This window comes from Rhagoletis pomonella, unplaced genomic scaffold, assembly GCF_013731165.1.
Source record: "Rhagoletis pomonella isolate Grant_MI unplaced genomic scaffold, Rhpom_1.0 Rhpom_scaffold_00050, whole genome shotgun sequence".
In the NCBI taxonomy this organism is placed as follows: Eukaryota; Metazoa; Arthropoda; class Insecta; order Diptera; family Tephritidae; genus Rhagoletis; species Rhagoletis pomonella.
The window spans coordinates 74724-99955 of record NW_023458604.1 but is presented as its reverse complement, the minus strand read 5'-3'; the positions used below and the strand labels follow the sequence as shown (position 1 = coordinate 99955).

General features: G+C 34.5%; 1 protein-coding gene across 1 annotated transcript; it reads left to right on the top strand.

Annotated features, from left to right (window-relative positions):
- Positions 1–20855: 20855 nt before the first annotated feature.
- On the top strand, positions 20856–22858 carry LOC118749795 (protein ANTAGONIST OF LIKE HETEROCHROMATIN PROTEIN 1-like). The gene is made up of 2 exons (XM_036484574.1): positions 20856–20971; positions 22033–22858. The coding sequence occupies exons 1-2, from the start codon at positions 20856–20858 to the stop codon at positions 22856–22858; spliced, it is 942 nt and encodes a 313-aa protein (XP_036340467.1).
- The last annotated feature ends 2374 nt before the right edge of the window (positions 22859–25232 follow it).

The window sequence follows — 25232 nt, the reverse complement described above, 5'->3', positions numbered from 1 at the left end:
GGTACTATTTAACAATTGAGAGTAGTACGAAAACTACACCAGCTCCTAAAATGCGCCACTTTTTTCATTTGGTTCACACATAGCTCCACGTTAACAAATTTCATTAAAATTATTCAGGCGACATTCTGAGTAGTGATGTGCTGAATTCTCGGTACCCAATACTTGAAAAAAATTTCGGTACCCAATACTTCCTTTTCGGTACCCGATACCGATTCGACACACTAAACTTTCGTCATTATATCTGTGCCGTTCAATTAAAGTAGCTTAAGTCACTTTAGATGGTTTGACTTTGAATTAAAAAAAAAAATCAGTTTCCTTTGAAATTGTTTTATATTTTAATTAAGATTCTATTATAGGGGCATCTTGAACTACATCTTTGGCTAGTTAAACGTTAAAATATTGTTTGGGAATCCAATGAAATGGGGCTTTAAAGGGAAAAGGACCTATCTCGACATAGGCTACTTTTGGGGGTAAAAATTATTGATATTTTATAAGACATCGCCTAAAAACCCAAAATGTACAAATAAGACGGTCCTTTCTCAAGAGATGAGCAATGTGTTTGTATGTATGTAGTTAAGTGAAGCAAAGTATCATGTGTGCGTCGAACAAGGCAGGCAATTAAATCTGCACAATAATGATCAAGGCGAATTTAATAAGGTGGTGTTAGCCGTATATAAGTAAAAAATTACACTAACAAATTATACGCAGATATTCATACTGTCATTAGTATGAACTACAACAAACACGTAATTTTGATGTAATGTCCTCCACGGCGAAAAATTCAGATACGCCGGTAACATCACCTTATTAAATTCGCCGTGATACTGATGTCGCAAAACACACTCTCGCCTTCTTTTACTTATCGCAACCGTCTTTCCAATTGCAATAGTTCTGGTGGTAATATTATTTATTTTTAATAGCTGACACTATATGTATGTGTACATATAACTCATATTTTTGGCTGTTGCGCGCTTTTATTAGAAATTCCAAGATTTCGGTACCGAGCATCGAAAGTATTTGATACTTTTTAAATCGGTACCGAGTATCGATCAATACTTAAAAGTAGCGACTCAGCACATCACAAATTCTGAGAGCAATTGACAGTGGACCAAAGAATTCACCAAAAAATGAATATTGAATACACCACACAGTAGCTTTGTTTCGTTACAGATAGGCGCATTTACACAAGGTAGTGTTAGCCGAATATAAGTAAAAAATTACAAAAGCAAATTACAAGAAACACATAATTTTCACGTTATGCGGTGAAAAATTCAGCTGTTGCTCCAACATTAGAGAGATTAGGCACAGCTACTTTGATTTACTTCTTTTACATATTTTTGTATTTTTTGATAAAAATGGGCGATTTATTAAATTTGATAAAGTGTGGCAAAACCTGAGTATTTGTGAACAATTTTTAAACATAAAATGCGATTAAAAATTTGCAGCAAATACATGTGTTCAGTTGTCAAAAGCATCGGTCAGGTGTTTACTAGCTAGTTTCTGCTAGTTTGCGTTTCTTAACTTTTTCTATATTTCACTCGCTGTGAGCGTAATTCTGTAATTCTTTCCATTCTTCTTCCTGATAAAGATCTGCTAGGAAAGTAAAGAAACAAAGCTAGTGTGTGTGCACATAATACGCTGCCTGTTTTAATATGAGCTTATTATACATACCACAAGTAGAGCTGCTATCAGTGTTACCGTTTTGATAAATTGGTAGTTTCATTTCAGGGCTGTTCTGGTTTCGTTCGAAATTGATTTCTCATCGATTTGGATTTCCGATTCCAAATTTTAAAGATGTTTTGCAATCCTATCAAAGTTTTGAAGTTATAATAGAAAATAAATCCTATTCGAAATGTCAAAAATGCATTGAGCTGTTGTTGCGTAGTATTCGTTTATTAGAACATTTGTAAAAATTTTAAATAAATTTTGTTGAATGGCGGTAATACAATGGTGATGTGACAGTAGAAAAGCGTACTGAAAGCGTGCTAAAATGGCTTAAAACTCGTACCGAAATATTATGTTGCTGACATTCCGTAATTTTATTGCATCATGGTTAAATGAAAACAAATAAATAAAAATAAAATTGCGCGAGTACAGTAATACATTTTTTTTGTTACCAAATATAAAATGTTTATATCGATTGTATTTTTTTTACATTTTAGACATAAAATAATTGATATAAATTTAATTAGTATCAAAGATTCATACTTTTGCATGAAGTAAAATTAGAAACGAAATAAAATATCAACATCTGATGATTAAAAAAAATTGGTAGTTTGGAAACTGATTTGGTAGGATTTTTTGTTCCTAAAAATATTGTCGAGTGCTAACACTCGTTGGTATATTTAATACACCAGTGGTGAAATATGCATCAATAAGGCACCCCTACACGCTTAAAGTTTGTTTGGGTACTAATGATTCAACATCATGCCTTCACAAATGCAGCTATAAGTTGCATAGTATATATGAGTACGAACAACGGCGGCAATTTTTTCTACATAACATAGGCGAACGCTGATTTGATTTCTTCTTTTCGTACGCGAACGTTAACAAAACATGTTGAAATGTATACGTTCGCGTTTGCGTTCGAATAATGGACGTGTGGTAGGCGCTTAAACTTCTGTCAACTGTGTTCATTTGGCAAGAAACATTTTTTATACCAAATTCTCAAACTGAATTGTGTCTAGGGCAAAATAAATACACCGTTCTTGGCTTGGTAAATATTTTTGTACCAAACTCAAGAATCTGTGTAAGTTTTCAACGACGACCATATTTTCAAAGTATTATAAAAGTAAGGCTAAGTTCACAACCTAGAGTAATAGCGTTATGCGATGCAATGGAAATCGCTCAATCCAAAGAAACTTCTTCGCCAGCATAATCGCTGGCGATTAAAAAGTAGCTAGTGTTTAAATTGCAGCAAAATTATACACGACCAATTTTTTATAATAGGGGAGTTTACGATGAGTAGCATTTTAGATTTAAAGTTGCTACGTACTAATCTAGCACATATTTTGATGTTGGGAAAGCAACAAAACGTGTGATACATTGCTACGTAGGGATTCCCCTAATATATTTTTTTTTGTTTCCACAACCCTTTGACAATTTATACCGAAACTTAAGCATATTGTATTGTATATAATAGCACTAGAAGAGATGTTTAATTTATTATATAAATATGTACATATGTATATTTTTTATTTATTTGGGCTTTAAGTATAATATATAAGTATAAGTATATTTAAGTAAAAAGCTTTTTTTAACAAACTGCATAATTTTTATTTGCTTGCACAGCGATAAACACCAAAGACTGTGTAAATGTTGGTAAGAAGCGATTTTTATGTATTCTCGCTACGCTAATACGTTAGGTTGTAAACTTAGCCTAAAACTGAAACTCAGCTGGACGCCATATTAAAGCTGTATGACTATTATTTAACTAATTTAACAATTTCATTATGTACATTGGCTCAACTATGCCACTTTATGTGTATTTTTTAAACAGCGCATCTCTTAAAAATTTAATAATGGCGAAAAATTCATTGCTTTCAAAATATAAGTTTTCTCAGATTTATTTAAAAATCTTCAAATCCTTATAAATTTTGAGGCGCACGAGTTTTAGAGGGGGTAGTACCGAAATTCACTCGACAGAATGAACCTCGTTTTTAAATTAGGAACTCACATTCATATATATTCGCGAATTTCTTGCCCGCATATTACGAAAAGGAATGCTGAGATTTATAAAAAGAATTCCAAGTCGCGCAGATTAAAAAAGAGCTTCGGTGTAAATTTTATGTCTGAGTTAATTTTAAATTTGATTAGTAGTAAATTTTATTCCTCGAATCCTTTTGTACTCTTCACACTCATGAAAATATATTTATGCTAGAATATGATGTAAATTCTTTACCATTATGGTGTATGATTTGAGCCAATGCCAATACGTATTTTACACCAACGGCGTTTATATTATGTTCCAGAAACAAGGAAACTTGTATACCACTGGCATAATATATATGCCGAAAATCAGTAATAAAAATTGACGGTAGGTGTAAATAATGCACGAAAAAGCGGTATAACTTTTACACTGAATCGAAATAAACTGTTCAAAAACTACGCTTAGAAATAGCATATTTTTTATATTGAAAATATATATCACGCCGATGTAAAAAATACACAAAATATTTTGGTGTATTTTTGGCTTTTGTGCTACTTGAGATATAACTTACCAGCATGCTGGTACCATATTTATTTCTTTACAAATGAGGTCGAAGAAAGATCGAAATGATTAGAGCCGAAATTTCATAATTTTTCTAGCATTTTGTTAAACATTTTTTTTTTTTTTTGTTATTCACAACTGCAATATCGTGAACGTAATCGTCCACAAACACGGCGTTTACTCATATAGTGCAAGAAATTTCCGCCAAAAACTTTTTACTTAGAAAATTTAGCTTATTTCACCACTAACGACACCAGCATGCTGGTACAATCACACCACAAGAACATACACGGTCAATCGACTTGATGGGTCATTTAACAAATTTAGCATATTAAGGGCCGTGAACTTATCTATTTTAAACTATAGTTAAATCGTTAACAGATAAGTTAACAGCGCCAACACTTTTACAGTATGTATGTATAAAATTTTAAGGAACATGCAATACATATGTATATATTTGTATATCAGTCTTTCTTAGTTTAAAAATTCATCTCTTACACAAATGCAAAAAAAAACAAATTAAGCATATACAACTTTTTCATGCCAAGTATGAATAAATTCTAAAAAGGGCTAAAAAAATGGCTAGGGACAATTTTAAATTTATGTGGCCAAAAAAAGTATGTGGTAGCTAAATCTGGCCCCCAAAGGACCAAAACGGCAACACTGGTTATGACGAGGGGGGCAGTGTATAGCAGATACAGTAAGGCCACCCAAGTGGTCATCAATGTGTATTGCAGTGTTATGAATGAACTCATTACTTTGCGATTCCAATTCATAGTGCTTTATTCTGTTACGAATAATAATAGCTGTTCCACCTCGGGATTCACCTTGTGGATGCTTAGTATCATAGAATTTGTACCCATTAATTTGAAAGTTATTAATTTGCGTAAGGTGGGTTTCAGATACAAGCAAAACGTCTATATGGTATCGCTCTAGGAAATTTTCTAGTTAGTTTTTATGCTGGGTTATCCGGTTCGCATTCCAAAACGAAATTTTAAGATTATTCATGGTTTAGCTAAAATGGTTTGAAGCAATAGATTTAGATTTTTAATCAAATCATGTACCATGCTCTGCATTGCCATCATTTGCTCCTGCATAACTTTCATAAAGTTGTTTATTGTAGCTTCTAGGTTACTTTTGATTCTTGAGTAAATTTTAAGGTCGTCTGCATATAGCAGAAATTTAGAAATTTGCGAAACAAGAGCCGATGTCGTTTATAAATAATGTAAATAACAAAGGTCCTAAGATGCTGCCCTGGGGTGTACCTGAAGATGCAACAAAAGGTTGGGAGGAGACATTATCTAAGGTAACTACACAAAGTCTATTACTCAGATAGGACTTAATCCACTGAAGAAAAGTGGAATGGAATCCTAAAGCCGAAAGTTTGGATGCTAACCCTTTACGTGAAACTCTGTCGAAGGCTTTCGTAAAATCAGTGTAAGCACAGTCAACTTGATTTCCTTCACGAAAGGCAGCGAAAGAGTCTTCAGTAAAAACAGCAAGGTTTGTTACTGTTGACCTACCTTTGACAAATCCGTGTTGGATAAGACCACTAATTTGTCTTTAACAACAATCTCGAAAATTTTAGAGACCGTACATAATTTCGAGATAGGTCTATAATTACTTACGTTGCTCTTGTTACCGCTTTTATAAATTGGGGTTATAGATGCTCTTTTCCAGTAATCTCTAAAAACGCCGGATGTTAAGGACTTACTGAAAATAAGCGTTAGCGGCTCAATCAGGGAGGAGCACTTTTTGAAAATAATCGCCGAAAGTCCATCCGCGTCCATTTTTTTTAAGGATTTTAGCGATTCGATGCCTCTTTCAACGTTTTCATTGGTTACAAAAAGCGAACAGAAAGACAGTGACGAGTCGGAAAAGAAACAATCATCGAAAAGTAGCTCAGCATCGGACACAAAACTGGCACACAAAAACTCAGCAAAAAGATTAGCCGCATCGACAAGAGTGGTCGCATGCTTATCGCTATAGAAGACGGAGGAAGGAATGCCAGAACTTGATATTTTACATTTTATATAACTCCAAAAAGCTTTTGGGTTATTTTCGATATTGGATTCATAATTTTTAATGTACCTATCATATAGACGTTTATCGAGACCGTTGAAACTCTTACGGTAACGCTAATAACGTTCAAGGTACAAAATGTGCCCGGATTTTTTGAAGAATTTACTCTTCAGATTTTTCAGACGTTTCAGCTCTTTTGTGTACCATGGTAATTTATAGGATTTTCTAGAGAATATGGGGATGAGATCCACGCAAAGATCAAAAACACGAGATTTAAATGTGGTGAAGGCGTGGGTGGTATCCATTTTAGTGAAGAGCGTGTTCCAATCGATTCTTAGTAATTGCGAATTAAGCTTATTAAAGTTTCATAGATTATAGTTAAAATTAGGCTGCAAAGTACTAGGCGATGGAGTAAAGTATTTGTAAAATTGGAGTATAATTTCTAAAGGAATATGGTGGGCATTCCGTGGAGAAATTGGTGAATCACATACCCCCAGCTAATAATTTACGTTATGACTTACATAAATTAGGTCTAAGAGTAGATTAAAATCATTAAAATAATTGTTAATTTGGGATAGGCCAATACTTAAGAGACTATCAGTAACATAAAGTTCATTGACATTACACACATTAACTGGCATTAACACTGATGAACTACTTAAGTTACTCCAAGAAATATTTTTAAGATTAAAATCGCCAAGGACATACATATGGTGATTCTTAACTTCAGAGCTTGGATAAACTAAATTATCAATGAGAAATTTATAAATCTCATCGTTACTGTTGGGCGGGATATACGACGCACACATGAACAGTTGGCCGAAAGAGCATAGGGACGCAAAGTTGTTCGAAGAGGGAATCAGTATTAAGTATCCGAACTAAAGATGAGCTGAATTTCCGCTGTACAGCAATTAACACCCCGCCGCCTCTTAAACACCCAGTTCTAATTTCGTCTCTATCTTTCCGGAAAACACTATAAAGGTTTGCATCGAAGAACTCGGAATCGAAAAAATTGTTATTTAACCAACTTTCAATAATTACAAAACGTCATAAACTAGGTGAGAGCTTAATCGACGAACTATCTCTGCTTTGGTCCTCATACTAGATATATTGTGAAAATATATTTTTAATTTATGCGAAGATTTTTCTGCCGCTATGTTTGAGTTGAGGAACTTACTTTCCTTTAAAAAAATAAAAATAAAAGGACGCACGATGACGTTAGCGGGCCAAACTTCCGGCAATAGCAACTTATCAAATGAGTTTTCTGGACCCCAAACTTAAAGTTGACACGTTTTAAAAAGTCAGTTGGCGCATCCTTTTTAATAAGTTTAAAACATGATAAATAATTCTTTTAGATTCCGGGGCATTTTCCAACATATTCAATAATATCAACAGAGCCGATAGATGGCTTAAAAGATGATAAATAAAGCCACTTTAATGGAACGGCCAAATTAAGCTCAGCATTAGAAATAGATCCTACGACACGCGCTTCACCTGTCTTATTGCGCCTTTCACTATTACGAGCGAGGGACATTGATTGTATCGAATCAGTAGCATTAGATATGGGGGTAGAAGGATTAGCAAGCGAATAAATTTCGCCACTCCCTAATGTAGATGTTCTCCTCTCACCAGACGTCGATGCATCGACAACTTCACCACGCTGCTGCACTTTATTTGTTTTGTTTATTGTTTGCTGATTTCCACCCATCCGCGCGACAACAAAAGCGTATGATATTCACATTTCACCCGTAGCAGTGGCGTTAGTTGGCGTTAACGCCATCGCTGTAACACCAGCATCAGTGGGAAATGAACGAACGCCCAGAGACGAAGAAGATGGAAATAAGAGAGGACGATAAGCAGCATCAGCCGTAGAGGCACTTTTTATACCCGAGCGCACTTGTGCACAAGGGTATTATAACTTTGTTCACATAACGGTTGTTTGTAACAGGCAAAACGAATCGAGATAGATATAGACAAATGTATACATAAATGATCAGAATGAAAAGAGAAATCGATTAAGCGGTGACTGTCTGTCCGTCCGTCCGTCCGTCCGTCCGTCTGTGCACACGATAACTCGAGTAAAAATTGAGATATCCTAACGAAACTTGGTACGTGCACTTCTTTCGGGCGTAGGACGGATGGTATTGAAAATGGGCAAAATCGGACAATAACCACGCCTACCTCCCATATAACGGTAATTTTCCGAAATACGAAAACTGCAATATTTTAGTAACTACTGAAGATTATTCACTCAAAATTGATATTTACAATAATTTTTAGACGAAAAATAAGAATATTATACACATTTGGAAAACGGGCGTAGCCACGCCCACTTATGGATACATGTGTATATCTTGGTAACCGCTGCACAAATTTCTTCCAAACTTGGCACAGTTGTTTGTCTTGCTACAGCATACCAAATGGCCTAAAATTTTTAAAATCGGACAATAACCACGCCTACCTCCTATATAACGGTAATTTGGAGAAATACGAAATCTTCGATAAATCAATAAATATTAAAGCTAATTTACTCAAAATTGATGCTTGCAACAATTCTTTACCAAGAAATACGTTTATGATAAAATTTTGGAAAATGGGTGTGGCACCGCCCACTTATGATCACATATATGTATCTCGGTAACCGTTCTACCAATTTGTACCAAACTCGGTATGATTATTGTGCTTGCCCCATAGAGGCAAAACGTTGAAAATTATTGGAATCAGATTCAAATTACGACCACTTTTCATATAACGGGAAATTTCAGAAAAGCTTGAAACTTCAATATTTCGAAATTTAAGGACGCTAATTTACTCAAAATTTATACACAGCGGCTTACCATGTAGCGGTACCTGCGCCGGGTATTTAATGTTCGGCTCCGCCCGAACTTAGACTTTCTTACTTGTTATATCAGCATTTATAACGTCAGATGAAATGGTTAGCTAATTAGCTTCAAGAATGATAGCATACAAGATTGCGTCAATGAGAGAAGATTTTTGAGCGTAATTTTTGCGTGACGTCATCTTGGTGCAATTGCGAGGGAGAAATGCTAAAACGCACATAAAAATATGTAAACAATGCAGAAAAATGTGTTAGTTTTAATATTACATGGCCCAATTTTGCAGGAATCAATAAATATACAAAGATTGATTAATTAGGAACACGTAGCAATAATTTTGGACATGTAGCCCTTTAGGTAAGTACGATTTTTAGCACATGAAAAAATTGATGTAATAACAGTGTTTGCAATTTCATGTAGACCAAAAGGAGGGTGTGCAGTAAAGTGAGTTTTTGGACTCGACCTAAAGCATACATTGTAAAAAGCCATGCAGAGTGCATATTTATATTTGTGGATGGTAGCCAACCACCATAAACTCCACAGCTTTGATTTGGCAACTTTTGTACCATCCCCGACAGGATGAATGAGTGTGGCTTTTTTGGAAACAAATATTCTATCTAAGTAAAACATAAATTAAACTGAACTTTTAAATGTATAATAATTTGGGCACTGTTTTTTATTAGGTACGTAACAGCGCGGTAAGATGCCGCTTGAATTAGCGCCTGGCGACCTTATCCACTGGTGCATTACCTTATACCAGCACTAAAAAGAATCAGGTACTAACAAAAATAAGTAGGTAGGTGAAGTTCATTTACTGTAGAAACTGCTTTTGTATGTATGTATGCCATTGCCAGCAAACTAAACCAGCAACTGTCTACATTCACCATGGAAAGGCCAACATAGTTCCATGTAGAAGCTCATAGCTCACACACATAGCACACAAAGCTCGATTTGGTATTTAATGCATATCCTCGCCAGCAGAACTGCTTCCACTTTTTTGCCTGATTTGCGTCCGTAGGAAACGAAAAAAAAACTTATATCGCACGCTTTCCTTTTGTTTTCACTATTACACTTTGCGACGGCACGCTTCATTTTGCTTTGTGATGTCTCAATAAATGAGTAGTCCACTTGCAAAGCGCGCTATGTAAAATTTTTTCGACTCATAGTTTTTGGTGGATTACGTACCAGTATTTAAAGTAGTTTCATGTCCACTAACATCACAGTGCCAAATCTTTTCATATTCTGAAAAAATAGCATCAAATTTTAATTGTTCTTCCAAAAGTCGCTATCATATTAGTCGCTATTATATTATTTATAAGCTTTCAAAAGTATCCATCTTCTGATGAACTTAGAAAACTGCTTTAGATCGTGTAGACTGTAAATGTTATCTTATGACATGCTATGTTATGTTAAAATTTTATAAGGCTCTTATTTATCCAAATTTTCAAGTAATGATAAAAAGATTCAATTTAAATATTATTTGTTGTCGTCGTCGTTTTTTTCAAATTTATGGCTTTCTATTATAAAATCACATAATGCTGTTTGCAAGTGGACTACTCAATTGTTTAAAACCACGCAGAAATATTAACGCACAAATATTAAAATTGTTATTTGGTTTTTTCGTATGCTCACAATCAACAATTGTACCAAGATGACGTCACGCACACAGCTGATTCTGTCAAAATCACAAAGAGCGGATTAGCGGTACCGCGATTGGCGCAATCTCTATTTCTCTCAATCGTGTATTAGCTTTATCGTTGTTGTTCACACAACTACAGCAACGCGCAGTACGGCGAAGTTCTTTGCACAATATAACCAGTAAACAACCTTCGGCGAATTTGGCGACTGCCTTCCTCGGGGATGAATATGCTAGGGATGAATTTATTGGTACACACGCCATCCAAGCACGCAGGGTTGCTTTTAAGAAACAAAAAATAATTAACTCCAAATAGTTTCAAAAAGTATAGTGTAAAACGAAATTTATTGAATAATTCCAAATAAAATGGTATACATAAATGACTCATTTTCTAAACGATTTAAATAAAACGTATTTCATAACCTTTTTTGTGCAAACGGCATTTGCGAATTGATAGAAAAGTACTACGGATTGTACATTTTTGTTAACTAGGAGGTGAATGAAAATTTTCAACCCGGCCTGACGGTTCTAAAGAATTTTTTTTTTCTAATTTTATTACTAAGGCGTCTAATAAAAGCATGGCTTTTAGTTCTAGAAGAATAAAAGTCGGTAAAGACAAGTCTTTTTTGTATAATTTCTGATTTTAATTGCTCAACTTCTTTTGCACCAGAGCAACTGTCAAAAATTTCCAGCAGTAAAAAGTTACGAATTGGCGCATCAGAAATGTAAAATTTTCTCGCCATAACAATAAGTTGTTTCAACATGGAACTTTTCTACTAATTGACATGAAATTACTATCTCAACGCTCGGAGCGCTGCCACTGAGGGCCTTTGCCAACTGATAAAAAAGAGAAAATTTGGAAAGACCAAACAAAAATTTTGAGATTTCTCGTTGTCAATACGAATGCCATAGTTTTTACCTAGCTCGTGGGACTACGCAAAATTTTGACAGCTTGTAAATATGTATACACATAAAGAGTCAAAATCAAAATGGAGAAAAGAACAAAAAGCGTACGTTAGTTGCCAGTTATAAAATAAATCCAATTTATTTGCGAATATTTGTTTATTCTATTTATTGAAAGGCAACCACGCGGAAAAGCTTGTGTTAATTATATGGATAACAGAACCTGGCAGCTCGCACGTTGTCTAAATTCTCAAGTAACATAAAATCCACAAAAGAATACAGTGCTTGTATTACCATCAATACGCCATGTATAAATTTTAACAACACACAAAAATAGAGCTTTCGCACGAGCGTTTGTTTGGTTTTTCAACACCATTTATAATTCTCTTTTAATAAAATCACGATTTGTGAAATGCTTAAATTTATTTATCTAATAATAATGCAGCACACAACCCTGAAATCTAAGAAAAAGTCTGAGGAAGGCCATTAAATAGCAGCACACAACCCCGTGCCTTCCTCAGGAGCAGTGGCGTAGCCAGGATTTGACTTTGGGGGGGGAGATGAAAAAAAATTTCCATCGATAACTTAAATCTGTGACACACAATGGCTAGAGGTGTCGCCTGAGTGCATTCTTTCATATATATATGTATGTGCCAGGTTTAGCGTTATATATTTTGTATCTACTCCTTTATTCCATGGGGTCTTCATGCTTTATTTAAATTTAAAAAATTAAATTATTATACCGTTTTAAAAATCTGAAAATTCACTGCGGGAAATTTTTTTATTCTCTTTTTTTCTTCGCCTTCTCGTTTTTTCCTTTATAAGTTTTGAAAAAAGGTTTTGAACGAACCATTATATAACATTTCTAGGCAAGTTTTGAAAGAATATTTTCGATACTAAATTTTATTAAAACTAAATGTCGAAATCAGCTTCATATAGAAACCGTGTCATCGTTAATTATGAAAGAGATGTTCTTAAATATCATAACTTTACGACACTCACATATTGACTAGATTTGACTATTTATTTTATTATATTTTAATTTGAATTATTTGTTTATAAAAATATAGTTTATTCCTTAACAAACACTAAATGAAAATAAGTTTAATCTTTGAACAACATTAAAAAAAAATCGACAAAATTTCGTAAAAATTTCGAACTTTTTATTTCAATTTTATCTCTTAATATTTTGCAGTTTTTTAGCTCATTCAATTTTAGTCCAATAAAGTGCAAATTTAAAGTAGCTGTGATTTACAGTTGATGTATGGCATATTTTTGACGATGTCGGTAATTTTCTTCCATATTATCTAAGTATGTTCGACGATTTTTTTAATGAAGAAAATGAGCAACGCCTTCATCAAAAAAATAAATAAAATAAAAATCAACGATAAGTCCCAGCTATGTATGTATTTTAAACTTGCGCTTTCAATGCCGTAGTGCGAGGGGGGGGGGGGGGGGCTTGTAGGTGTCTCCAATTTTAAGGCACTAAAACTTGAAAAAAAGGCAAAATGGGATTTGAAAAAAGGCAAAAGAAGGCATTTATTTTCTAATTTTGTTATGTATGTACAATGTGCATATATATATAAAAAAATACATACAACGGTCAAAAAATTATAGCCGAACCAATTTTTGCCAAGTTTCAACGTATTATTTTTGTTCTTATTTAGTTTTGGTTATTTTTTTATAAAAATATAGTTCATTCTTTAGCAAAACCCGAGTAAATCCAAGTTTCCAACTTTGTGCAATATTCTTTGGCAAGTAATAAATAAGAGAAAATCAAAATGAAAACTAAAAAAAGCACAAAAAAGCATACGCTACTTGCAAATCATAAAATAAATATAAATTTTAACAATTTCAGCAAGACACCGAAAATACAGCTTTCGCACGGGCGTTTGTTTTTTCTTTCAACTGTCAAAATTTTACTTTGCATTTGGCACAGCAAAATCAATTTATTCGTACACCATAAAAAATTTTTCCTCCCCGTCTCATCAGGGAGAAAAAAGTTACCGATTGGCACACAGCAATAGCCTTTTCACGGAATTATAACAATCTTACTATGTCTTATACTATGTTCACGTTGCAAATTTAACTCGAGCTTAACGTTTTGAGTTTATGAACACCTGTCAAATGTTCTCATTGGAGTGTTTAATAAACTCAGAGTTTAATTTGACATTTGTTTGTTTACTTTTTCTTATTCACATTTAGCTTGTTCCCGTACATTTTATACAGAAATAGTCCGAAGTAGCCGTGGTGTAGAATAGCAACTATTTAGCCATAAAGAAATAAAAATGTAGCAAAATAGAACTTTTTATGCTGATTTCACAGATACCAAGGTTATTTGGCGCAAATAAAAACTAAAGCCAATAAAAGAGGTTAAAGTTTTACTTTTATTTCCTTTTTGGTTGTTGTTGTTTCCGACAGGGTGGGTGTATGATGTATTTTGGAACGAATTTCCGTCATCCCTTGTTAAATTTGGTTTGGAGACCATTTAAAAAAAAACAAGTAAGAAAGTCTAAGTTCGGGCGGAGCCGAACATTTAATACCCGGCGCACGTATCAAATATGTGTTTTTCACCTTACCGAAAGCTACCGCTAGATGGTAAGCCGGGGTGTATCAATTTTGAGTAAATTCGCGTCCTTAAATTTCGAAATATCGAAGTTACAAGCAGTTCTGAAATTTACCGTTATATGTAAAGCGGCCTCAATTTTAGTCCACTTTCAATAATTTTCAACGTTTTGCTTTTATGTGGCAAGCACAATAACCATACCGAGTTTGGTACAAATTGGTAGCACGGTTACCGAGATACATATATGTGATCATAAGTGGGCGGTGCCACGCCCATTTTCCAAAATTTTATCACAAACGTATTTCTTGATAAAGAATTGTTGCAAGCATTAATGTTGAATAAATTAGCTTCGATATTTACTGCTTTATCGAAGATTTTGTATTTCTCTAAATTACTGTTATATGGGATGTGGGCGTGGTTATTGTCCGATTTTTTAAATTTTCGCCCATTTAGTATGTTGTATCAAAGCCAACAACTGTGCCAAGTTGGGAAGAAATTGGTGCAGCGGTTACCAATATATACACATGTAACCATAAGTGGGCGTGGCTACGCCCATTTTCCGAAAATTTATAATATTCTTATTTGCTGTCTAAAATTTATTGTAAATATCAATTTTAAGTGAATAATCTGCAGTAGCTACTAAAATATCGCTGTTTTCGTATTTCTCTAAATTACCGTTATATGGGATGTGTGCGTGGTTATTGTCCGATTTTAAAAATTTTCGGCCATTTGGTATGTTGTGCGAAGGCCAACAACTGTGCCAAGTTTGGAAGAAAGTGGTGCAGCGGTTACCAAGATATACACATGTAACCATAAGTGGGCGTGGCTACGCCCATTTGCCAAAAATTTATAATATTCTTATTTTTCGTCTGAAAATTATTGTAAATATCAATTTTGAGTGAATAATCTCCAGTAGTTACTAAAATATCACAAAGTTGAAGTTTGAGTTGTGAAAAGTAAAAATGTGTGACAAACGGCTTTAAAAAGCAAAAAATTGATAATTATAGTGCTGAAAGTGTAGTTATAAAAGAACAGCCAAGTTGTAGTACTTCAACCGTTGTGGAAGAAGCTCAGAAAGAAGTTGCTTTACAAAATTTCAGTCCGTGGAATGTGAGTACGACAGACATTGGTGCCTTTTTTGGAACGCAGGTTGAAGATAATAAGAAATTCGAACTTTTAACAAATCCTTGGACACCAAATGAATCCTTTAATTTTAGTAGAACAGGCAAAAGAAATCTTAAGTTTCAACTTCATTGGTTGAAGAGGTATGGATACACGTTAGGGTGTCTGTTATTTGTCAAGTTGATTTTATCTTTGATGCTGCCCAAATGCAAAATATTACAACAAAAAACCGTTCAACATTAACTAAAGACCTTGTGAATAAAGTTTTCAAAGATCAATGTAATTTTCACGTAAAATGTAATGGCCTTTCAGCAAGGGCGTAATATTAGGAACTTTTTTGATTTGATATTTAGTTTTGGTACAGAATCTGGAAATAACATCAGGTTTGTAAATAGCGGACACTCTAATGCAAATAATAATTGTACAAATTTAAAAAAGTACTTAATTAAATACACAGGTATGAATGGCTTGCATACACACAAGTTAAAGGACAGGGACTTTTTGCATACGAATGCGCCGGTAAAGGCGTACACCAAAAATTACGATCGTTTGTGTCTGAGCCCTTTATCAGATGGAAAAATGCTTTTGAAGCTTTTGAAATACATTCAAAGTGCCAATACCATTTGTCAAGTGTCATGTATGCAGATAATTTTCTGAAAACGTGGAAAAATTCTATTCCTGATATTCAGAAGCAATTAGATTCGGCTCGTATCCAACAAATAAAGGAAAACAGAGCAAGACTAACTCCCATAATTGAAGTTATAAAGCTATGTGGTCGGCAAGAGTTTGCATTACGCGGAACTAACGATTATGGAGATCTCAGTAAGAAGACTGATCATAATGATGGTAACTTTCGCGCGATCTTGCGTATGCGTATGGAATGTGTGGATGAAAATGCCAAACGGAATTTTGAAGTATGCTCTAAAAATTCAAACTATTTGAGCCCTACTATATAAAACGAATTGATAGAAACTTGCGGCGAAATCATTCAGAAAAAAATTTTGAAAAGAGTAAACGGCGCAAAATGTTTTTCGGTCTTAGTGGACGAAACAATAGATATTTCGCAAACTGAACAAATGTCAATAAGTGTACGTTATGTTAACAACGACCACTCTGAGAACAACTTTGTTCGTGAGGACTTCTTGAAATTTGTTCATTTAAAAAGCACAACGGGAAGTCACATTGCGGAAATGATTCTCGAAACTTTGCACCATACAGGAATAGACATAAGTTCATTAATTGGTCAAGGTTATGATGGTGCCGCAGCAATGAAAGGAAGTTTTAATGGTGTTCAAGCAATAATTCGGAAAAAATATCCTGCAGCGTTATATATACACTGTTGTTCACATTCATTAAATTTAGCACTTCGACATGCTTGTGAGATCTCCCATATTCGGCACTGCGTGCGAGTAGTTAAAGCTGTAGGAAATTTTTTAAAAAAAGCAGCTAAAAATACACAGGTGCTGACTAGAAAAATTGAGGAATTATTACCTGACGTAAAATCGAGTAAATTGATTTCAATGTGCGCCACTCGTTGGGTTGAAAATCACGATGGTTTACTTCGGTTTAAAGAGATGTATATCCCAATCATTGAGTCTCTTGAAGAGTTGTTACTCGAACCCGACATTGAAGCTTCATCGAAGGCCAATGGTTTTTTGAAATCTCTTATACGCTGTGAGTTTGTTGTAAGCCTCTTAATGGCATCAACAATATTTGAACTGACATTACCTTTGTGTAAGATTCTACAGTCACCTAGCTTAGACTTTACAGGCGCTATTAAACATATTGAACTCGTTTTACAAGTTATAAAAGACCTCCGCGCAAATATTGATGGCAAATTTTCTAACATTTTCGAATCAGCGACCGAACTCCTTAAATCTGTAAATGAAGAAATAAACCTCCCAAGAATTCCTTATTCCACAAAAGACAAAGTAAATAGTAAACCAACAGATCCAAAAGCTTACTACAAAGTCGCTATCGCAGTGCCTTTTCTTGATGATATTTCCATGCAACTACAAGAAAAATTTGTCCAGCATAAAATTACCATCTCAAAATTGGCATGTTTTCTTCCCTCTATGTGTTCAAAAGACGATGTGTCTTTCAACGACTCTGACGCCGGCGAGTTAAATATTTTCAAAATTATTGACACTGGGACGATTGTAACAGAATTTTCTTTATGGAAAAAGAAATGGAGCCAAGAAGACCCTGCAAGTCACCCAACAACTGCACTGGAAGCTCTAAATGAGTGTCAAAGTCAACTTTTCCCAAACATTTTTTATTTACTAAAAATTTATGCAACATTTCCTGTCACTACGTGTACCGCAGAACGTTCTTTTTCGACTTTGAAACGTCTGAAAATCTTCTTGCGAAACTCTACCGGAGAAGAAAGACTGAATGGCTTAGCCCTAATGATTGCTCACCGCAGATTTGATCTGGATACTGAAGAAGTAATAAACGATTTTGCCGCAAAAAATACAAGACGCCTTAATTTTATTTTAGAATAAGCCCAGCAAAAACTTTTATTTTTTGGTAAGTGCTTACTTTTTGTATCGATGTGGTAACGCATTACAATACGCCTTAAGACAAAATTTTTCACTTTCTTTTTTTTTTTTTTAATCTCCCGCGTACCTCCAATGACATGCCCAGGTTAAAGTAATGTGTTCTGTAAACTAGAGGGTATGTGGTGAATTTCGAAAAGTGCTTACCAATCGCGATTCACCACATACCCTCTAGTTTACAGAGCACATTTCTTTAACCTAGGCATGTCATTGGAGGTAAGCGAGAAATTTAAAAAAATGCTTTCCCACTGCATTACCTGTAATGCAGTTGGTAAACGAGAAAGTCAAAAATTTTGTCTTCAGGCGTATTGTATCGCGTTACTCCATTGATACAAAAAGTAGGCGCCTGCAAAAAAAATAAACGTTTTTGCTGGGAGGTTAAATAAATTGGTTAGTATAGTATGTATTGGAGCAATAGCTTTACTCAAGGCACATTAAAAAGGTAGTATCAGTAGAGCAGCAGATTTGATTTTGTTTCAAATTATTTGGTCCCGAAAATGACAAATATTTTTAATTTATTCTCGCAAAAATTCTAAATTTTTAATATCTATTTGCATGTGAAACCTTTTTAAATACAAAATAAGTGATTGAATATCAGCTTTTGGAACGTTCGCCCAACTCAGCAGCACAACCGGTGATTACTGGGAAAGAAAGTTCAACATTTTTTATTTTTTTCCAATTTCCGTTTTTAATTATTATTTTATATTTTTTTGTATTTCACATGGCACGCTTTGATTTAGAAGAAAAAAATCAGAACAGTCTTTGACACTTTCGCTACCAGAAGCAACAACAAAATACACGCAAATGTTGTTTTCGCTCTAAGGCTACTACCTGTTTGATATGCCTTGGCTTTAATATTACTTTAATTTTTTGTTGTTTGTGTGAAATATTTTATTTTTATCAGTATTTTTTTTTAATCAAACTATGTTAAAATAAAAGTTAAAAAAATATATATCTATATTTTGTCAGAATCAAATCATTTTGTTTTAACTTGTTTTGTTTTGTTTTAAACTTAAAACATACAAAAAAAAACATCAATCATATAAGTACCAAAACAATTACGCACTTTTCAAAAGTATTATTTGCAACATAATGCCCCTTATCGTCTAAATTTTTTTCATCCGCCCGTATTGAATACACGGAAATCAAAAGTGAACCGGTTCGGATAAAATGAAACTCATAATACGGCTATATTCACGTTGAAATATTAACTCGAGTTTAACGTTTTGAGTGTATGAACAACTATCATGTTTTCTCATTGGGGTGTTTAATAAACTCATACGCGCTTGTTCTGAAATTCGAAACTTTGAAATCGACTCGATTTGCCAAATATTTTTTAATTACATCTGATGAAAAGAGTGAATATTCTAATTGAAAACCGTAAAAGAAGTAGCAGCGATATGAAATAAATCATTTTAATGCGAGACTTTTAAACTCTTGGGTTAAAAACCTCCGAAAAAATTATCGAAATCGAGTCGATTTAAAATTTTGAATTTCAGAACATTATTGATAGTTTAGTTTGACATTTGTTTGTTTATTTTTTATTATTCACATTTAGCCTGTTCCCGTACTTAGGATTTAGACAGAAATAGTCCGAAGTAGACGTAGTGTAGAATACCAACCCTTAAGCCATAAAGAAATAAAAATTTAGCTAAATAGAACTTTTCATGCTGATTTTAACCATACCAAGGTTATTTGGCGCAAATAAAAACTAAAGCCAATAAAAGAGTACAAAGTTTAACTTTTATATTTTTTATATTTATAATACCTAGGTAACTATTTGACCGATCACTAAATCATGGACGCTAATTTAAAGATAAAAACCTTTTACGCGACGTATACATTATAACCTTTTTGAAAACAAATTTCAAATAAACGCCATTTATAAAAAAAAAATTTATATAGTTTTTGTTTATTAGGTATGTATTTCCGGCTTCAAAATATAAAAAAGGGGGAAAAATTATGTAAACCAAGTGAAATACCTTTAGTTGACGTCATTCGTTTTTTAATAGGTTATGTTGTTCAGAAGATATTTATATTAAAAGAAAACAAAAAAATTAACTTTCACCATTGATATCTTCTTTATTTTTTACTTCTGCCAGATAATTTTGGTAGGGTTTAAATCAGCACAAACAGTTGCATCGAGCTACATTTTTGGTTTTTTCATAGCTAGATTGTTGCTGTTTTATACTTAAGTGCACGGAACGATCTCGCACTATTTCTGATATAACCCTGCAGTACGGGAACAGGCTAAGGCTTTCTGCACATTGGTCGTGCAATCATCGTATAATCATCGTTATCGGCATGATGCAACGATTACACTTCTGCACATTCGGTCGTGATATACATACGCGCCATTTTTTCACGCGTTGCTTAATTACAAAAATATAAGTAGATATTTTTTATTTAATAAATAAATTCAAGTGCCAAATAGTGGCGCTAAAAAACTTTACTAGTGACAGAAAATATTTCAGCTGTGGACTTCTTCAATTGAGCAAGCCAGCAGCGCTTTAGAAACATTTCTGCTCCCAGAACATTTGTGTGGGCGCTTGGAAACCAGCATCGCTTCAAAAACAGTTCTTCTCTCGGAACACAATTCTGTAGACACTTCCAAACTAGCTGCGCTTCAAACAGTTCTGCTTCCAGAACATAATTGTGTGGGCACTTCCATGCGCACTTCCAAACAGTTCTGTTTACATAGAATACTTTAGAATCGGTAAGTACGTACTTATATGCATTTGAAAAGCTTTTTAACACAATTTGTTAATGTTCCATGAATAAATTACACACCAAATATGTTTTTTAAGGTGAATCCTTGTCCTCAAGTGAAGATGAAATAGATGCATAAATGTTGTTAGCTCTCCAACTTCGACGTCGGCGAAAAAACATTCACAGGCGTTATTGGGTATATAAATATATTAAGAACAATAATCCCAATCGTTTATTTATCGCCACGAGGGAGCTTTCACAAGATGACAGCAAATTTTTAGCGTTCTATAGAATGTCGAAACCAACATTCCATCTCTTGGTATCCCTCGTGGGGCATTCCATTAAGAAGCAAAATACAAAGTTTAGGGAATGTATTGGGCCTGAAGAGCGGCTGTTGAAAACGCTAAGGTAATTATTAAATACCATCGTACTATACAGTGGACTTATACTACAATCAATAAATAAATACGCCACACTAAAGTTTTGAAACCCCTTTTTTGATTATACCATTCGCCCGATTTCAGTGAAACATGCACCGACTAGAAGGATATAACTTCCTCTAAAGCAGAAATGTTAAATCTGATATATAGGGGGCTTGGCATCTGACATACAGACTAAAATGTGAAAACCAATATACCTTTAAAACCAATTATACTGGGGACAGAAACTTGGTACGGATGCATAGATCGTAAATACCGACATTACCGTAAAATTGGGCGTGGCACCTACCCCACAAACTGAAATTCTCATATCGCTTATCTCTGGAACTGCTTCTGCTGGCGTCCTGATATTTGATACAACTGAATATGTTATCAATATTAAACTTATAACGAAAAGAGGCGGTCGAATTTTGAGCACAGGGCGATGCGAACAATCTTAAAGATCTTACAGTTTTAAAAATTAATCATATTTATTCTGCTCACGAGTGTACCTTTATTGTATTTGGTTTCATTGAATGCAGTGTGTAATTTAATTAAAGTTTTTTGTGTTTGCTTATGGAGTTCTGGTACCGCTGGGTATGGCTGTTTACATATAATTTAGTGAATTAAAAATAATACATAAAATTGTACTAGCTTTTAGGGGTTAAGTGTCGCTATTTTGAGTTTACACGTATTTACTTTGGCTCTTGCGAGTCTTGTTACCATACGTGTATTTCTTCCATATTGGCCGCCCTAGGCCCGGGCCTTAAGGGAAAATCCGCCACTGACTGTAGGCACACCAACTTCGCATAGGTATCTATGAGGAAAACTGTAGTACATAGTCTCGGAATTTCGAAAAAGTAGGTGTTATAGTTTTACTATGCAGTATATGGGTATACTATGAAGTATATGGGTATATACCCTTCTCTTTACATTCGCTTACTAAAACGAAATGACATTGAAAAAAAAAAAATAGTTAGAATTACATATTTTTTTATTACCAAACTTTTTTTTGTAAATTTTTACATTAAATTTTATATTTACTTTCAGGTATTTAGCTACGGGCTGTACCTTTACTGCTATTGCACTACATTTTCAGAGGGGTGAACGCACAATTGGCGTAATCGTGGAGGAAACCACGAAAGCAGTTTGGGATGTACTCAAGGACAAATACATGGCTATGCCCAAACTCGAAGGCTGGAAGATAATCGCCGACCGTTTCTACGAATTGTGGCAGTTGCCCAATTGCTTAGGTGCGATAGACGGAAAACATATCCGTATTAAAAAATTTCCGAATTCGGGATCTGCGAACTATAATTATAAAAATTACCCCTCAGTCATATTGCTGGGTTGTTCCGACGCAGATGGTTTTTTCACCTCGGTAGAGTGCAGTTTTGCAGGCCGAAGTAGCGATGGAGGAGTGTTTCGTATTTCTGAATTCCAGCATTGGTTGGAAAGAACATCAGATATACCGTCTTCCAAGGAATTGCCTCACGATGAGGGAGGAATAAAATTTCCATATTACTATGTGGCAGACGCAGCATTTCCGATAAAGAAAAACATTATGAGACCGTATCCCGAGCGAAACTTGGACAACAAAAAACGAATTTTCAACTATCAATTGAGTCGAGCGCGCAAAACCATTGAATGTGCATTTGGGATGATGACACAAAAGTTTCAAATCTTTATGACGCCCATTCGGTGCAGAAAATATTCAACCATTATATCTGTTGTGCACTGCGCTACCGTTTGGCATAATTATATTCGCAAGAAGGATGGTATATTATACACTACACATGATACCAGTGGCACCAACACACAGCCTTCAAATGTACATTCAGATATTGCCGCTACGGAAAATTCAAAAAAGTTTTGAGAAATTATCTTGCAAATTACTTTTTATTACCTAACTAGCAGACCCGGCGAACTTCGTCCCGCCCAAAATTTATGTTTTTATTGGAACATTTGGTCCAACGTTTTCGCCAGCAATTCACGTTCACGTTTGGTTTTGTGGTCGACAGAAAGCATATCCTCCATTGCCGTCTTAAATAACCTGACGAAAGCGTTATACCGGGAAAAAGTCCTTGCGGCTCGATAGTAAATCGCCCTTGAATCTGTATAGTATAGTTGGTGGCAAATTCTAAACTGGTGAGTATCATTGGTCCACATTCTGTTTAGTCACCGTAAAGCAAGGACCGCAATGGTTCTGATGGGTGATTTAACGGGAGTAATTTGACTTTGATCCCTGGTGCCTCCGAATCGACGATTTAGAGCAATAACTCGGCTCCAGCGCCACTAAAAATTATCATAAAAAAATTATCATTAAAATAGCTCCGGTCGTTTAGGAGGAGTTAAGCCACCAGTATAAGTCTTTTACCTACTAACACTCTTCGGCATTTTTTCCCATACAAAAAACTCACGCATTCGTTATACGAAGAAAATACGCAACGTCATCAGCGAAAAAAATTCTCAAAAATCAACGGTATCTTATAGCCATTAAAAACTTGCACTTTATGGTACTAAAATTGAGTGAACTACAAAACTGCATACTAAAAATTTGGTGCCATTTGAGGCAAAATTAACTAACAATAATGTTCTGAAATTCGAAAATTTGAAATCGACTTGATTTCGATAATTTTTTCGAAGGTTTTTAACCCAAGAATTTAAAAGTCTCGCATTAAAATGATTTATTTCATATCGCTGCTACTTCTTTTACGGGTGTCAATTAGAATATTCACTCTTTTCATCAGATATAATTTAAAAATATTTGGCAAATCGAGTCGATTTCAAAGTTTCGAATTTCAGAACATGCGCGTATATTTCTATAAAAAATTTACAAAAAAATTTATTATGAAAAAGAAAAAACAGGGTATTCTGGGTGTATATATTTACAGATAGGTAAAAGTTTCAATATGTTTGGAAAGCGCCACGTCCCTTTTCCAGTAGCCCTAAAATCTCTATACCAATTTCCAGGACACTACCACAAATACTTTCAGAGATATAGGGTATGAAAAATTCGATATGTATGGGTGATGCCACGCTCCCTTAATATATCGAAAGTCTGCAGTAGGTGTCAAAAATTAAAAAAAAATCGGTACAGCTGATCGCGAGATCACCTCTTATAAAAAGAAGGAGCTTCTCTTTATATAATTAGTGTAGGTAACACAGAGCAACACCGAATTTGATGCGGCAAATGGTGAAGCTGGTTTTGATAGGCTTTTTTGTGCTGATTAAGAATGCGTAAAGCCTTGTTTTCACTATGTCAAATTCAACGACATTTGTCATTTGTCATCAAATAAATGAAAACACATTGTCAATTGGGATCAAAAACGGTATATCGATTGATTTAGATCAGGATAGGTTTCAGTCGTGTACATGCGCTGCTGAGCCAGCTATATGTCCGTTTTTGGCCCATAATATTATCAGCGAAGGTACGGATGAAAGAGATAAATTTGTGTCAAAATATGTCGACAAATTTTGTCGTCAAAATATGACATAGTGAAAACCAGCCTTAAGTGTGGTGAATATGTCAAAAAATCGCGTTTTTCGCAATATTTGAGAAGCTCTAGCAATGAAAAAATAGGTGATAGAACCTTCGTCTTAGCCTTAAATAAAGGCCTGGACTTCTGAGTTCAATCCCTGAAAATACCATTCCTGCACCTTGACCCTAAGGTTACCTATAGCCATTTATTGAACAGCTAACACTGATTTTTACACCATTTTGATAAAAAGTAAATGAGTATAGGTGACCATTAGGGCAAGGTGCATGAATAGTACTTTCAGGGATGGTAGTCTGTAGTTCTAGCTTTAATTTAAGTCTACATGGAAGGTTCTACCACCTTTTTTTTAATTGCGGTAGAAACTCAAACTTCCCAAAATCAGTTATTCCTGTTCAACAAATGACTATAAGAATATCAAGCAAAGGTTCGGGAACTTGCAAGGATAGTATTCGATATTTTTAGCTTTAATCAAAGCCTAAGTGAAGGTTCTACCACCCTTTGTTTTTTTGCTAGAGCTTCTCCAATATGGAAAAAAACGCGATTTTTTGACACTTTGACCACGTTTTTCTTAAAATCTGGAGTTGGTGGAAACTTTATGCTTACGGATTCGTAATCAGCCCACAAAAATTCGGAAAAAATAGCGTTAACATTTGCTGCATCAACTTTTTTCCCATTTTTGGTGGCCTGTGTAATAAGTATTGTTAAATAGCCAATACCCGCATATTTGCACCGCCTTCAAACACATTTCGA

What these genes read in the sequence shown, in the direction of transcription:
- LOC118749795 (XM_036484574.1), top strand. Translation starts at nt 20,856, where the DNA reads ATGTCGAAACCAACATTCCATCTCTTGGTATCCCTCGTGGGGCATTCC. An exon ending in CGGCTGTTGAAAACGCTAAG is followed by an intron (nt 20,972 to 22,032) that starts GTAATTATTAAA and finishes ATTTACTTTCAG; the next exon opens with GTATTTAGCTACGGGCTGTA.